General features: G+C 39.3%; 1 protein-coding gene across 1 annotated transcript in view; it reads left to right on the top strand.

The window, feature by feature from the left end:
• Window positions 1-17,233, top strand: part of gpat2 (glycerol-3-phosphate acyltransferase 2, mitochondrial) — a 91,271-nt gene that overhangs the window by 65,429 nt on the left and 8,609 nt on the right. The window contains exons 10-18 of the mRNA XM_065471811.1: window positions 166-264; window positions 962-1,044; window positions 6,212-6,342; window positions 6,449-6,519; window positions 6,780-6,933; window positions 7,037-7,150; window positions 12,155-12,336; window positions 12,933-13,010; window positions 13,726-13,851. Coding sequence (XP_065327883.1) covers window positions 166-264; window positions 962-1,044; window positions 6,212-6,342; window positions 6,449-6,519; window positions 6,780-6,933; window positions 7,037-7,150; window positions 12,155-12,336; window positions 12,933-13,010; window positions 13,726-13,851 — 1,038 coding nt within the window. The remainder of the gene's footprint in view (window positions 1-165; window positions 265-961; window positions 1,045-6,211; window positions 6,343-6,448; window positions 6,520-6,779; window positions 6,934-7,036; window positions 7,151-12,154; window positions 12,337-12,932; window positions 13,011-13,725; window positions 13,852-17,233) is intronic.

Consider the following 17,233-nt stretch of genomic DNA (forward strand, 5'->3'; position numbering starts at 1 on the left):
TGTACACACAGTTCTTGTACTCCTAAGCACACTATGAGGGCGGCTGTTTATCTTAGTGCTCGTTATAGATCCTGCTCATTAGTGGTATTGCTGTTCACATGTCCTCCTGAATGCAAATATGTCAAGATATGTTTGTGTGTCTGTGTATTTTACATATCTTCATAGGTTGGGTTGAAATCTATCTTCCAGTGGTTGTGGTGCCTTTTCTGTGGGAGGCCAGAAGGATGTGTGAGGATTCACCTCGCCCAGCCCTTTTCTGTCAAGGTACGCAGCAGGAAGACCACGTCATTAAAGACCCCATTCAGCTGTACTGGTGTTTACTTTGAGAATGAGTTCTGAGCGTTTTAACAGTGGTTAAACAAACAGTCATGTTATCCTAGTGGAAAAAAAGAAAGGCAGACGTGTTTTTGTCGAAAAGAGCTGAGACTGTTGTCTCGTGACGCTTTGTGGGATCATTTATTTGTACACTCTTGTGCCAGTAAGCTTTGTCATAAATCACACTTTTCACATTGTAATAATTAAATTAGCTTCACAAATGAGTTTTGAAATTATTTCATTTTAAATTAGTCTTACTTAAAATTTCTTTTGAGCTGTAAAATCTTTTTTATAGCATACTATATTAAGTAAATAATAAATCAATTTCTGCATTTATGCCCTCTGTTTTCTGCACGTTGAGACTAGAGAGAATGAGTATAATTCAGCACACCACAAGAAAGATAATAAGTTAAATGCCTCTTTGGTTGGCATTATAGCTTTTCAAAAAGTAGAAGGACACACTGTATCACTATATATTAGTTTTAGCTAGATATACCTAATAAACTGGAAACGGAATAACTAATGGAGACTTTGTGCAGTTTTATGAACCCAGTTAACAAGAACATTAGTTTTAAGTAATTTAAAGATGCAAATTTAAAGCTCTTTGCGTGTGTAAACGATCCTGTGTGCGTGTGTTTGTGTGTAGGAGATGTGGGAATCAGGCAGGTGCAGAGTAGATGAATGGCTCCCTCTACAGGACCTGTTGCTTCCTGTTATCCTCAACAACCGGTAATCAAAGCTTCTGCATACATGCCTGTATGCGTGAGTGAACATTAATACTGCATATGAACAAACCACAGTGGAACTGCATTGTGTTTTATCTGCATCTGTGAAATTGAAAAGTTGTTTTCTCCTAAACTTTGAAGAACTTTTCTCTAAACCTTAAATCTGGCACGGATATGATGCAAGCACTGATGAGAGTTTTCATCCTCTTAGCCTCGGTCCAATTACCATCAACATTACACAGTCTGCCAGTGAAAAAAGATAACGGAAAGAAAATAACATCCCCGCTCAATCTCTGCTTGGCTTCTGATGAGCAGAGTGGCTTCTCCCATCATACATTTAATTCTTCTGAGAGGGATGGAGGAAGAAACAGCCGGAGTCAAAGAGATGGCAAGCGATAGAAAAAGAGAGGAGTAGAGATGGGTAGTTAGATTGGATTGTCATCTGCATGTGAGCAACTTCAACTCTCTGCGCCTACATCATAAACATGCTTGGGCACTGCTCAGTGCCTCTGCTGCACTCTCTTTTTCCCTAGCTGCTGAGGTTTCAGCTTTAGAGCATTTGCATATCATTTAACCATTACATATATTTAATTCAGAATGCTACAAACACACTGTATCAGATACTGAAGCTTAGACATTTTAGTGTTTTTTCTCCCTTTTGTATTTGCATGTTTTGATTTGAATGCAACCACATTTGGGAAGGAGCATTGCCTCACCTTTTAACTACAATATGTAAGAGCTGAAGAGACAGACAACTCTAAAACAAACAAAATGTTTTCCTGATCTTGTGCAAGGCAGGATATAAACTGCTCAGCAGTTTTGGTTTGACAGTGTACTTCATTTTTTAATGGTTTGCAGTATATCATCAAGCATTAAGGGTGCCTTCACAGATATGCCATATGTACTTGTATATAGGGATTCTATCATCAACAGATTCTGGGCAGCATGATAAACCTTTGGAGATTCTCTTTTTTTTCTTCAGTTTTTCCATGTAGCTCATAATAAGGTTTAAAGATACAGTGTTTAAAATTTCATCACTAGATGTCAATGAATGAATGAACTGAATTGTATTTTCTCACCCCTCTGAATTCAGGGGCGTAATCTTAGCTACAGTGGCTCGTAAAGAACAAACCACTTTGGCCGCAGTTCATCTGTAGTGAGTATAGGCTGTCAGTCCACTGTTTATATCAGCCAGGTGTCCATGTATATGTACTCTGGAGGAGGCGGTAAAACTTTGTGAAAGGAGCCCGAAACAAGTAAATGAGTCAGTGAAGCTCACTCCTGTCCAATGACAATGATAGTGAGGTGAGTTGGTCAGGATATCCTGAACTTTTCTGTTAGTAAACTGTGTTGTTTTTGCTGCTGTTAGTTGGTGTTAGCCTCTGTTAGCGGCTGCTAGCTGCTAGCTGAAATTTTTCATTGTAGTAGATCTAAAATTGTTGGACTCAGACACTTAGTAAATAAACTTTCATATTATGTGAGAATTTAAACTGTTTATCAGAGGAAATGCCAAGCCTAACATTAGCTTGTTAGCTTCTAAAAAGCAGTTGTTGTTTTTTGGAAGCTTGGTGTAAGCTGTCTGGATACAGGTGAGATCGCATGTCCAGTCTACTGAAAATAGGTAATTGTGACTGTTTGCCTCATTGACTTCTCAGTGGATTTTAATTCTCATTATTTTGGGAACTACAGCCAACCAATGACAATAAAATGTAGAACTTTCTTTCTATATTTCACACATTACAGTAACCTGTGATTTATAATGGATGGTGAGATGGATAACTTTTCTTAGTTGAAATGAACAATTTCTGTCTAAAATGTTTTGATATCTTCTCTTAAAAATAATATAGAACCAGAATGCATCAGTGCTACACCACTTTTAACACAGCATCAGATAAACAGCTGAAAAACATTATTGCTCATTATAGGCACAAATGTAGTGTGAAGTGATCCACTGAACTCTTACTGAACACTTTTAGAGTTAACTTGAAATTGTGATGCATTTATTTATCTATTTTTTGGGTCAGTGAAATTATTATTATGTAATATAATTATGTAATAAAATTATTCAATATAATTAGATAAGGCTGTTGAAATTTTTTTTTCAGCTGGAGCAAATAATATCAACACTGATTCACATGATTTCTTACGCAACTCCCCGGACAATGAGTCCACTTCACTTCAACACATTCAAATCGCTGACGGCCAATACAGGATCTTTTCAGTTCAGAGACTATGTTATTATTCTTTAAAGTTATAATCATTTCAGTTTCATTCCTTGTTTAATGAGTGCTTTGTTTGCTGTGATAATTGCAGTTGTGGTTTAATACACCTCCAAAGACTCATTGAGCACAAATAGAAAGGAACAGCTAGTGCTGCTGTTTATGGCGTCTCTCAATATTTTTCCATTTACAACATTAAGTATATTAATTATAAATTATAGTAATTAACATAGTTGTTTTTTGTGGAGTGGTTAGCACTGTCATTTCACAGCAAGAGGATCCTGGGTTTGAATTTAGCTGTGTTTACATGCATACACATGTTCTCACTGTGTCTGCATGAGTTCTCTCTGGGTTCTCCGGTTTCCTCTCACAGTCCATGCATGTAAGGTCACCTGATATCTGTTGGGTCAATACTTGCCATGAATGTGAGAGTGTGTGATTATCTGTCTCCATGTTGGCCCTGTGATGGACTGGCGACCTGACCAGGGGCTACCCCTGACTCTGGATCAATGACAGCTGGGATAGACTCCAGCCCCCCTGGGATCCTGAATTGGATAAGCAACGAATAACGGATGGATGGCTAGAAAAAAGGCCAGGAATGGTCATCGTCTCATTTTGTACGCTAGATAAACTATCGCATACTAAGTGCAGAGCCTGCTTCACAATAAAAGCAACCCCATGTTTTAATGTGAGATGGCTCTTATATGGAATACAAAGAGCGAATCGTGAAAGGCTGCTGCAGAACAGCATGCAGCACTTTTGCCCGTCCCCAGTGACTCCATGTGGCTTTGACAAAAAAAAAATGACAGAGCCGATTTGTCCTCTCGAGAGCGGTGGTTTGCATGGGTGTACACACGTAAATGTCTCATGTTTATTTAAAACATGTAACAGTTCGTGGGCAGATTTGTTTACTTTCACCACCAACCCTCCTGGCTTACCAGTACATTTGATCTGCAGCTAGATTTGAGTCAAAATTAAACTGAAAGTGTTCAATTTGTTTTACTTTTACTTTTTTATTTGTTAAGCCATTAGTCTGTTATATTTTTTTTATTTGTTGTCAATGCAGATTGCTTAAAATATGATTGATCTTTACAAACACAGGTAGGGTTTGGGTTTCAAAGCGTCTGAAAGCTTTATAGCTACTCTGTAGACCTAATCTAAGAGATTATTTTTTCTTCACTTTACAATAGTTTCATTTTCATTTCATTTTTAGCTATAAATTAAATAATGTTTCCAGTTCTATAATGTAATACCTCTAAAAAATGTTAAAGAAAAAGAAATGTTAAAGTACTAGATAATTATAAATACCCCACTGCAGTCACATGTGGTAAAAATTTATATACTTAGACCTTTAGTAATGTCTGTGAGCTCATTTACACTTACTAGGCTGCCTAATCTTCATTAAAATAAGAAAAGTAAAGCTGTATTTTATTTTCCCCAAAGCTGAAAAGGCTTTGTTACAGCCAGTTAAAGTACCTTTGATAAGTAGGCATTATAAATTTCACTGGAGGTCTCACCATTTCTCCCATATAATATATACAACTTAAATATTTTACCAAGAGGCTTTATAAGATCCTCTTGAGCCTCCATGTAGATAATGCTGACAAAGTAAAAGGCAGATTGGAATCTGACCTGGTTACTATAGAGCCGGAGGCCTGGAGTGGCCTCTATGGCCTGTGCAGCTCTCCAGTGTCCTGGTCTTTAACTCTGCTTGGGAGAGGCAATTCAAGATTTTACACAGGCTGTACATTATTCCTGAGGGAATCCAGCCTTGTCCAAGTATTATGCTAAATGTCAGTCTTCTGTAAGATCTTATTTTCATTGTTTGTGGAGCTGCCCCCCATGTCCAGTAGTATAAAGTAATTTTTAAGCATGCTCTACATCTTGCTGCAAGGACTTGCCTGCTGGGATATTGAGCTTGTGGATCAATAATAAAACTCCTAATCAGTCACTGCAAGTTGGGACAATTATGATTCCATTTGAAGCCTTAAAAGATAAGCCTTTCCTATTCTACCAGTATAGGAAAGAGACCCATGTAACTACCTGGGTGTCTCTCTCGTCGGATGAGGTTGAGGCTTGCAGATCTGGCCTGGAAAAAGGATGTGATGCCATTGTTTAATATGAGACTGCCCTGTCGTCCATGGATTCTCTGGACTCATTTTTACTGTTACTATTAGTACTAGTTTTATTACCCCCTCAGCCATGCAAGACTAATTGTTTTAGACTTGTATTGTCATCACCCTGCTGGGTGGGTGGGCGAACACCGTGGATACCCAAGTTTGTGAATGTGAACTGAAGAATGAGGCAAAGTAGGATTTTGAAATTCATACCATAGGTACATCTACTAGAAATCTTGGACAAGTTGAATTTCACTGACCTTGACCTTGACTTTCTTAAAACTGACTTTTTTGTCAGTTATCTCTGTTTTATCTCTTTTTTGATGATGATGGTCTCCAACTGCTGGGTTAGGCTGTTATCAGAGATACAGTTATTCTGATGAAATAAATATGTGAATTGGGATCCTTAGCATTAATTTCAGTGGTCAGCACGTACATCGGAAAAAGTGTTTCCAAAGTTTCTCTTCTTTTTCCATGCAGATTATACTTCTGCAGCGATTGCACAAAGTTACAACAACATCCCTTTTAATTCAGTTAAAGATACAGTATGGAAAACTAAAGTACGATGTACCATCAAACTGTTGAAACTGGTGTGAACGTCTACTGTGTCAGCACAACAAGCTGTTTTGCTCATAAGTTTTCCCATTTCAGTTGTTATTTGTCTCTTTGGCATCGGGGACAAGAGACCAGCTCTCTTTACATAGAACACTTTGAGTGCCATATCCTTCTGTCTCTCTTTCTATGACATCATCTCTTCTATATAAGATAAATAAATGAAAATCTAAATTTATGCTGGTATTCTTCTCTTTTCATTCCCCATTTTTTTTCTTTGAAGAGCTGGCAGTGCATTCGGGCAGAGGAGAATGTCGTGGCTCCTGCCGTCTTCTTATTATGCATCTGAACTTGAAGAGCCAAGTCGGTCGGAGAGAAACCTCAGCATTGCCACCATCCTCCACCTCATCTTCTGTAAGTACAGGATTATCTTCCTTGCTGAATAGTAAATGAGTCTATAATGGTATGCAAATTGTGCTGCATAATCTGTGTGTGTGTTTGTGTGTATGTGTGCATCTAGCTGCAACTTCCTGCATGGCTGTGATGCCCACCAGTCTTATGTCCAGTCTTCTGCTGTACAAACACCGCAAGGTTCGTGTGTCAGCCCCTGTGTAGATGCAAACAAGTTTCCCCTTGCTGCTGTGAGTGTTAAAATCTGCTGCTACCCCTCTAAGGATCCATCAACACTCCAAGCGGCTCATAAACAGAAATTTTTTTTCGTGCAAGTGTAGTAGAGTGTGACAGTGATTTTCTGAGTCATACCCACCAGTCTCTAACTAATGTCAGCAGATGGTTAATGTTCATGTCTGATTTTGGAATTAGATTTCTCTTCCTTCTTCTCTCCTCCGCAGGGTGTAAGTACATCTGTTCTGTGTCGTGATGTGGCTTGGCTCACAGAGGAACTTTTGTTCAGGAACAAAGACGTCGGCTTTGGGGGAAATTTAACAGAGGTTGTCCACTACTCCCTGTCCCTGCTCGCCCCTCACCTCATCATAGCTGCTGCTCCATCCAAGTCAGTTTCCTGTCATAAAAGAAAAATGCTGATGAGCTGTTGCTCATCAATAATACATTCTACCTTTTATTATTTTTCCTTTTGGTACACACCTCTCCAATTCTAGGAAAGACCCATTGATTGTGCCCTGTTCTTCTCTTGCTGCCACGCTTCACCTCGCCTACATGGCAAAGACGGTCACACACGCCTTTATATTGGAGGCTGTTGGGGGTGAGTGACATTGAAGGCATGCGTTTTATGTAGGTAACATAATTTTCGTGGACGTTTATTTATCTATCATCTTGTCACCATCACCATGTGTTCTGGCAGGCACCGTATTTTTTGTAGGAGGCCTTGGCAGTTACTCTGTTGGCATGTCAGCTTGGAAAATCAGTTCTAGAGAAAACGTTTTCATTTTTAAGAACTTATTATGCGTGACATTTAGGGGGTTAGCAAGTTTTTAGCAGTGTCAGGGAGTGTGCACACAGAAGGAGTTTTTTTTTTTTTTAACTAGCAAGTGTCAGCAGTGGAATTAAACTGTTTCATTTTAAGTTTACATTTCTTTAAAGTCCATCGCTTCCAGCTTTAGGAGTATGTGGAGATTCGTATATAATGCTTGAACTTGAACCTAAACGTATAGTGGGGGTGCGCTGGGAATAGTTGCCTCAGGTATATCAGCTGCACATTTATGATGTGAATTTGCTGTTTCACCACATCCTAAAGTTGCTCTATTGGATAATAAAGCACGGAGATAGTATAGTTTTTAAGTTATTAGTGTTTAATTTTTATTTTGACTTTTTGCTTTTAATTCAGTTTAGTTTCAGTTACTTTCCAGAGCAAGTAGGCTCATTTTAGTTGTTTTTTGAAACTGTGAAGTTTCACTTTAGTTTTTTTATTACTTTCAGCTTTAGTTTTAGTCTTTATTAATTATTGTTGTATAGAGGGCATATGCAAGATGCAAGATTTAGGAAAATTAGTACAGGTATTACTGCAAAAGTAAAGAACTTTTTAAAGCATCAACTCACGGTCTTGTAGATGTCCAAATGATTCAATAAATATGTCCGTCAAAGCCTCATCAGACAAGTTTTGATAAAAATGTGTTACCAAAATAACAAGCACTTAATCAAAGGATATTTCCTCTAGTTTCGTTAGTTTTAAAGGTTCACAGAATCGTTTGTTTTTTTGTTTTGTTTTTTCAAAAGTCAAGTATTTATATTAATTTAGTTAACTAAGATTTTTATTACATCTAGTTTTAGTTTTTAGTTTAGTTTTAATTAACTATAACAACCTTGACAGACAGTGTTGGGAAGGTTACTTTTAAAATGTATTCCACTACAGATTACAGAATACATGCCCCAAAATGTATTTTGTAACGTATTCCGTTACGTTACTCAATGAGAGTAACGTATTCTGAATACTTTGGATTACTTAATATATTATCATGCTTTTTTACAACTACATGAATGTACTATTGCTGTGTGGTTTGTTACTATTACTGAAAATAAGTAACAGTAGGTTGACATTAGGTAAGGCTGCACTTTTTGCAGTTATCTCGTATAGAAAACTATTCCGCGTGTATATAAAACAGGTCTGCGGCTCCGAATCATAGTAAAGGGACCTCTGGCTAATATGTCGGGTTCATGTCGGGCTCGTAGCCAAAAACTAGCTTTACTTTGTTGTCTGGGTCAACTTTGCTAGCGAGAGACAGAGAGAGGCGTTGAAAGGCTGCTCCAACGGAACTTATTGTTTTGGAGGAAAACACGAACACAGTGTACAGTCGAGTCTTAATAGCTTACTTACAACTGGGCTCGTCAGGCACTCTTCTTGGCTGCAGTGGTTATTATTATATTTACATGCTTCCAGCTCCCGTTTCTGCTCGGTGACAGCTTGTACTTTTCCACTCTCCTTTTTCTCCCTCCCTGGCGCTCACAGACACATAACGGGTATGGCAGTCCATTCTCCCTGCAGCACGGACTACACTGCCCATGATGCTACATTCTTTAGGGCTACACCTATAACACTCTGCCTATTGCCTTCATATTAAATAATTTAATAAAAAAACATTTCTTCACGTCATTATGAGATTGAGACACAGGCATTTGAGCCTCTTAATGTGTGTTTTGTTTGGGTTTCCACTGGCGTGGAATTGCCAAAAATAGAGAGGCATAGCCTAACATATGAAACAGGAAAAGACCGCCATGTAATCCCTTTATTTCAACAAAGTAACTGTATTCTGAATACCACCTTTTTAAATGGTAACTGTAACGGAATACAGTTACTCATATTTTGTGTTTTAAATACGTAACGGCGGTACATGTATTCCGTTACTCCCCAACACTGTTGACAGAGAATCAGATCTGATGACTGTGGAGCCCATTTGAGTTACCATCTCAAAGTACAGTTTGAGATGGTTTGAGTTTTGTGACATGGCTCATTATCCTGCTGGAACGAGCCATCGGAAGGTGAGTACATGTGGTGACAAAGGGATGACATGTTGTACATTCAGAGATGCTCTTCTGCATGCCGTGTTTGTAGCGAGCTGCTATGTAAGTTATCGTTGCCTTCCTGTCAGTCTGGCCATCCTCTTCTGACCTCTGACATCAGCAAGGCATTTTTGCCCAGAGAATTGCAGCTCACTGGATATTTTCTCTTTTTCTGACCATTCTCTGTAAAGTCTAGAGATGGTTGAGTGGGAAAATCCCAGTAGGTCAGCAGTTTCTGAAATTATCAGTCTGTCTTGCATCACCAACTGTACCATGTACACAGCCACTTAAATCACCTTTCTTCCACATTCTGATGCAGTTTGAACTTCAGCAGATTGTCTTGATCATGTCTGCGTGTCTAAATGTATCGAGCTTTCGTGTGACTGGCCAGTGATAGTATATCAAATTAGTAGTATATAGTATATGTCAAATTTAAAACAACAGTACTTGAGTTGCAGTACTTTAGTTTTTGTTGGCTGAAGCCTGTCAGATAACTCTTACAGGTTTTATTTAGATGTTTCCTTGGCTGCATTTCAATTTCAGTCACTACAAATAAAGCTCTGTGAGCTAAACTGTACATCAGCTGTCTTGTAGACAGTTGGCAGTTGCTTCAGTGACCATCCATGAGCAAGACATGGACAGCAAATCAGACTACAAATGCAAGATGTGCATTAGGGTCACATTTGTATGGAATGCATGTAATTGAATCAAACTGTATAACATGTGGTACTATTAAAAACCTCCTCTTTTGGATAGAGACCGGAAATCCCTGGTTTAAATTTGATTGTGTTAACTCCTGTGTGAAATTATAATAATGGGCACATACTGAAAGTCTATCATAACCAGCATATGGTGTTCACATATGCTGATTGTGCTCTTTACATTTTATTTCCATTGCCATTATTCATTCGGGAAATAGATGGCCTGGATGTGAGCAGGAGGAAATAGAAGTGTGGAGGTTTGATTATGGATGGGCGTCCAAGTCATTCATTTCATTTAAAAGACATAGTTTGTCTTCTGTCACAGACCTGCACTTTATTTTTGTGTTTTAATATCCGCAGCTGTATTTTTTTCTCCCACATTTTTTTTTAAACAAACTACACCTGTACCACAGATATTGCTGAAAGCAAGAATCTAAAGAGTATTGGCACTGAATATCTGGTGTTTTAATTTACAGAATTATCCAGTGTCTTGTGTTTTTCTTCGGTGGTGTGGTTGGGAACAGAGCGATAATACATGACAGTAATATATGGTAATCGTCTAATGGCAGAAATCCTAAAGCCTAAATCTATACTTTACCAGATCCTCAAGCCCAGAGCTATCTGCTGAAATCTTATTTTCATGCTGACAGGCAGACAGGAATGAAGCCATAGAAACTGTAGCCCCATTTTAGGATTCCTGGTGGAGGTAAAAATAATGGTTTGAAGTACAGGAAGCTACTTCTCCAGCATGATTCACTGTTCCTGCATGACCTCTTTTGGTTGTATAGGAAGTGAAACTGGTGGGCAGGGCGCTTTGTACTGCTGAAAGCCTCTTTGTTGTATATTCATACATGGGTGCTAACCTCAAGTGGTAAAAATAAGTTGCATGAGGTCCTGTATACAGTATGTTGTTGTGATGTTGTAGCAAATCGAAAGAGCGATGTGATAAACACACATTTAGGGTTAGCAATAGTCAAATCTCCCCCGCCTCCATAATGGTTTTTGTTTAAAGTGGCTGTGTTATGCTCATTTCCTGCTTCACAGTTTTATTCTTGGGCTCTACTAGATTAGCTTTTCATGATTCATAGCGATTTATGTTATGCTGGGCATGGTGCGGTCCCTCAGGTTATTCCCTAGCCTGCAACAAGCAGTTTTACCTCTTTGCAAACGGATTATTTAAAAGGGTGGTCGAGATTACCATAATAGAAACGCCCACTTTTATTAACCTCATCCAGAGCCAAGAGTAGGAAAAAAGCTGTTTGAAGCCTGAGCTTTTGTCTCATGTACATACTAGTCATGTGCCCTTGAGGTGTTGCTGCTCCGTAGTTGGGACCAGAAAGACTAGTCAGTTAAACAAGTAGTAAAATAAAATCCTTCTTTTATTTTATTAATATACACTGGCAGTGCCCTGTCATCAAGAGGTTACAATGACACTCACTGACCTTCTTTATGTGATGGGAAGTTGTAAAGAAGCGAGGTGAAAAGCTCCATGAATGAGCGCAGTTCTGCAGTAATTTGATGCAGAAAATAAATGGCTGTATATCTGCAGTGCCAGAGTAAAATTACATATAACCGTCAAGCTGGAGCTATACCTAACCACACTGAGTGCAGGCAGTGTACTGTGGATGATAACTTAGCAAAGCACAGCTAAAAAAACCCTGAATTTAATAAAATAAGGAAAATGGATCCACTTCACCGTTTGTCCATCAGGTTTGAATTTCCCGATGTGTGACAGTTGCACAGTTTAGGAACATGAACAATCTGGATGTCAAGACTTTCCCACCAGGACATGAAAAAGCAGGATAATTGGGATTGAGAATGTAAACAAAGACTTAATAACACTTGTGTAAATGACGGAAATCCGAGCTCACGCTTATCAGCAAAATCTCATCAGTTGATCTATTTTCCAAAGAGCGTGTCTAATGGCTAACAGATTTCAGCCAAATTGTAACCTACTTAGCTGTCATAAACAAACACCTGCTTTGCCACACAACACCTGTGCTGCACATTTGGTCTTGAGGAGGCAAACAATAAAATGTTTGTGTTCGTAGCGTGTGCGGTGTCAGCCATGCTGTGCGAGGTGGCTCACAGTGGCGTCAGCAGCAGCGTGCGGAGTGACGTGGAAGGAGAGGAGGTCAAAGGTGACACGGAGTTTGATGTGGTGCTCTGCCAGTCTGAGCTCACTGCAAGAGCCTTGCAGCTCTGCCATCTCCTGCCTCCGGGCTTCATGCCAGTGAGTTTGAATTCATATCTCACTCACACACACACACACACACACACACACACACACACACACACACACACACACACACACACACACACACACACACACAGAGCCAGCGTGTCTCATTCAATGGATGTTTAATGGAGCTGAACAGCCATTCATCCTGCTCTGCTGCCTCTGTCTCAGCCAGAGAGAGGTTTTGGATTGTATGCGTGCACTGTGTATCTGTGTGTGCGCTTGTGTGTGTGTGTGTGTGTCGTGTGTACATGCTCCATCAAACTGACTTCAAGGGCTCCGAATCTGAGCCAGAAATACTATTCCTTTTTGTTTGCCCACCTTTCATTTCGGCAGCTGCTCTTTCTTGTCTCTGCTGCTTGCAGCTACATTTCTCTCCCCATTCCTCACAGAAAAATATCTCTCCTGCTCTGATTCCCCTCCCGGGCACCCCTTATTCTCGTTCTAAGATCATTCCTACGTCTCTACTACACACCTTATATTCCCTGTCAGCCGTCTCCCTCTGCATTTCTTAGATATGTGATTGGCTGAAGCTGTTTGTAACCTTGCCTCACCATTGAATCATTTGCCCTCTCACATTTTCTCAATAGCCTTGTCAGTCTTCCCAGAGTTTCGCGCTGGATGCCATTGACAGTCTGGTTCGCTGTGGCATCCTGATCCAGGAAGAAGTAAGAAAAATTTTAATAGTTTTAAAAGTTGGGCCTTATAAAACTGCATAATTTAACAAACAAAACTGCACTGAAATCTTGTCCTAAAGGTAGTTTAATGAATTAAATATGTAATAGATCTGGTGTGTGTTTTACCCAAAGATGCAATTTTAATGTTACCTTCAACTCTTTAATGTTTTCTTTGTTTGAATTTGGTTATGTAACTATTTAAGTTACTCTGTACTCATTGGAGACTTTATATCATACACCTCCACAATCTAATGCAGTCCAGCACCGCTAACGAGGCCACAGTTCAGGATGGTGTTGTACTAGAGAGTGTTATATTGCATTGCTTTTAGACTTCAGTAGAAATCAGGTTCATTTAACTCTTTACCCCTTTAAAGCCCACTAGGAGTAACTCTTGAAGCCTTTTTCTGAACGCATTTCAGGTCTGCTTACAGGAAAAGAAGTGTCTGGGTTTTCATCAGAAGGCTCTGTCTATAAAGTTTCCCTTGGAAAAAACTACTCCAGTGGTGGTCAAACCACATCTTTATTTATAGATACTGAGATATCAAAACTCGTGGTTAAGGGTACAGGGCGGTTGTCAAATGTCGTCTTTATGGGGGAAAGAGTTAAAGACACAATGTCATCCTTTTATCCTGTGGTCTCAATTATATTTTGCATATTATATTAACCAGAGCTTGCTTCTGTCTGTTCTGCCCACTATCCTCTGGAGAGTCCCAGGGATGTTCCCATCTGTGATTTCTGGAAGAAACAGGAGGGTCCTCTGACCTGGACCACTTCTGACGATCCTTATCACAGCGATTCTGACTGCGAGGAGCCGGACCTTTGCTCCTATAAGGTACAGAAGACCACTGGTTTCCCTGAGCCTCTGTAGCTCCTTCATCTCTCTTCTGTTGTGTCCAGTATAGAGCTGATTCCACATCTTTCCACTGAGAGAAAGAAAAAGACTGGATAGACTGAAAAGTTACATAAAAAAGTTGAAATGACTCATTTCAACGTCTGAAGTGAGTAGGCTTCATAGACACTGAAGTGACAGTTGAAATTTAAGGCCCACATCTGTGATGAAGCCTTAAGATTTGGTTGGCCGTGATTTTCTTCCCACGGATATTAACTCATCGTTCTCTAAGTAGCACTACTTAACATTCAGCTCTTGGATATGTTTATTATGGTTGTTTGTTCTCAAAAGGCACCGTTGTGGGACTGGCTGTGCGCTGGCCCAAACTGCCTACAGGACATGCACAAAAATACCAGAACCACCACATGAAATACAACTTTAAAGCAACTGAATCTCCATTATAAAAGCACCTGCATGGATAGAGCCCACATCCTGAATGCCAATTACCAGTAAGGTCTTAGATTTAAAAGAAGTCCAACTGTCGTGACTGTTGGACGTGATATCCGACTTCCAAGGGGTCCAAATCACCAGCTGTCAAAGGTGCAGGCATGTTATTCGTAATCACTGCAGAGCAACTTTGAGGTGATGGTCTCGGGAGTCGTGACTGTACAAATGTAAATCTGCATAGAGAAAGAGCAGCAGTTTTATCAGACTGATGTGAGCAGGCATACTATTTAACAGCTCTGCTGACAGCTATGGAGAGAGCAGTAGCATTAACCAATGAAGCGTTTTAAATGCAAGCTTCAGCATCATAGAATCCAGTAAAGATGAGGATATTTTTTATTTAAAGTTGTAGCATCCACATGCTTGGAAGCATTTTGTTTGCCGGATGATGGAAAAGGTAAGAAACTGCATATTTGCTTATTTCACATTAAAGAACCATAATGGCCGTGGGCGCTGGCATCTTAAAATGGCTTTTCCTGTTTAAATCTTGGAACAATGAACATTTGCTAACACTGTGAATAGTCGACACTATGAGGAGTTTAAAAAGAAAAAAAAGGTGATACCAGCACTTTACATTATGTTTTGCAATAGAGAGCGTTTTCAAAGACTTCAATATATTAAGTCTTTATAGATGTGTTGGTTATAATATGTAGGACATTCAGTTATGTGTGCCCACCACCTGTCTGTTTACAAAAGGCAAGCCATATATAGATTTGGTGCTTGTTCAAGTCTGCCACTGAGCTCTGCATCATCATTGCTTCGTTGCTTCCAAAAACACATCACCCTCCACCTCCTTGCCTCCTTCCTCCTAATAGTATTTAGTTGTAATTTAGTTGGTAATGTTAATTTGTTCATATTTGTTAAAGGTTGTGTATCCCAGGTTCTATGAAAGGAGTGTTGTGAGCTCAGTGGTGCTTTGTGTGTGTTTCCTGGGATTTATTTCAAGCATCACATGAGAAAAGTCATACAGGCAAACAAAACTGTACTTTGTAATTCTCCAGTAAATAGTGGAAACCTACACCTACACTTTCAAATGAAAAAGGGCTGGCACACATACTTCAAACTCTGGAAAAAAAACCATCTAATGATGTTACATTTTAGCTTCAGGGCATTTTTTTGTTCCTATTAGATCATTTTAGGATATGGACTGATAAATGGACTGCCGTTATATAGGGCTTTTATCAAAGTGCTTTACAATTTGCCTCCCACATGCCCATTTACACACACACACACACACACACTTGTGTTTCCATTACCTCACAATCATTTCCTACAAACTTACAGACTAAAACTGACACTTTTCTGAACCTAATTTTACCTTAAACTAAGTTTTCACAGAAAAACTTAAATTAGAACCTTTTTTCTTCCCAAACAGGAGTCAGGTGGTCAGAGCAAGACTGATTGCGCAGATTTATATACCCACAACCTGAGCCATACAAGTATGCACACAGAAACTATTGGCAGTAAGGTGCCATGAAGATACGACCTAACCATAACCATTAGGGGCAGGGAGGGTAATTGGGGTCTTAAGCAAGTAGACTTCAACATGTGGGCAGGAAGTATCTGAGATCAAACGCAGACCACCAACCAGCCAGATGACCCTCTACCTTCTGAGCTACATGTCACATGATGTCATAATAGTAGGTAGAGCCGTCTATCTGTATATGACCTGCTTTTCATATGAATGATTGCCAAGCGACACCTCTGAATATTGGAAAAATTGCACTCTTCAGTGTGGAGACTACTCTTCTTTTGTCCTTCGCAATTCTCTACTATTCATATGCCTAACTCTGGAAATACAGGCCCTGATTTTTTTTATAAAGATTTTACTAGCATCACCACACAACAGAAAGAGCATTCTTATGACTGGCTTTGCCACATGTAGCTCGCTGGCTGACTGCATAGTACAGTGCCACCCACGCTGGCATAACTTCTTCTCATTTCAGCTTTGTCCACCAAGGAAGTGCCGCACTACAGTTTACAAAGCTCCACTCTTTCAAATCCCATCTTTTAACTCTCTCCATCCAGTGCACTCATTTTTCTTATCCTGCCGCCTCTGCACTGCTACCCTCAGTTCAGGTGCTGAAGCAAGACTGCATACACCTACATACCAGACAGCAAAAAGTATTCCCTAACCTCAGTTTGCCTAGGTAGATTCACTTTTGTTTTGCAAAGCAACCAGGCAAGAAAAAGCAAGAAAACTTTGCTGTTTTGTTTTCCCAAATGCATGTATATATTTTTTTGTTTGTGCGTATTAGGTTATTTATTCATGCTGCCTCTCAGTTATGTGAAACAAACAACAAAATGCAATATAAATAAATCAATATGATCGACATTTTAGTGTTATTGGATTCTATTGGATTTTCCTTTTGGATCCAATTTTATTTCTGTAGTTTAAATCTCCTTATATTACCTGTGTAAATATTGTGCTGAAAATGCATTTTTTGTTGCACTTTGCAAACATTCAATCTTTGTGTAATGTCTTTGCTAAGCAGTCTCTCTGGACTTGTTTATACAACAGCTGCAGTGCTGACCTTTTTGTTGTGATGTGCTTTTACTGCTCGTACAACTCAACTCGTGGTTGTTACCCTGACGGCTCCGTTTTCATCCTGTCATTTTTGTTTCCAACTTTTTCTGTGTATTTAAGTGCTTCACCTTTTTATATGATGATTGTTTAAACGCTAATTGAATTAGCCCAGCTGACTAAGTGGCACAAGCTCATTAGCAAAAGCATAAAAAGTTGTTATAAAAGCTTAATTAATGCATTTTCTTTAGAAAAAAAAGGATTGTATGCAGCTATAAGGTGCTGTGCAAAAAGCCCCATTTCTTTATATTTTGGGTATCTAAAGAAGCCAGGCTTTCTTGTAATGTTTTAAAGTGG

The sequence above is a fragment of the Pelmatolapia mariae genome, linkage group LG12, assembly GCF_036321145.2.
Source record: "Pelmatolapia mariae isolate MD_Pm_ZW linkage group LG12, Pm_UMD_F_2, whole genome shotgun sequence".
NCBI lineage: Eukaryota > Metazoa > Chordata > Actinopteri > Cichliformes > Cichlidae > Pelmatolapia > Pelmatolapia mariae.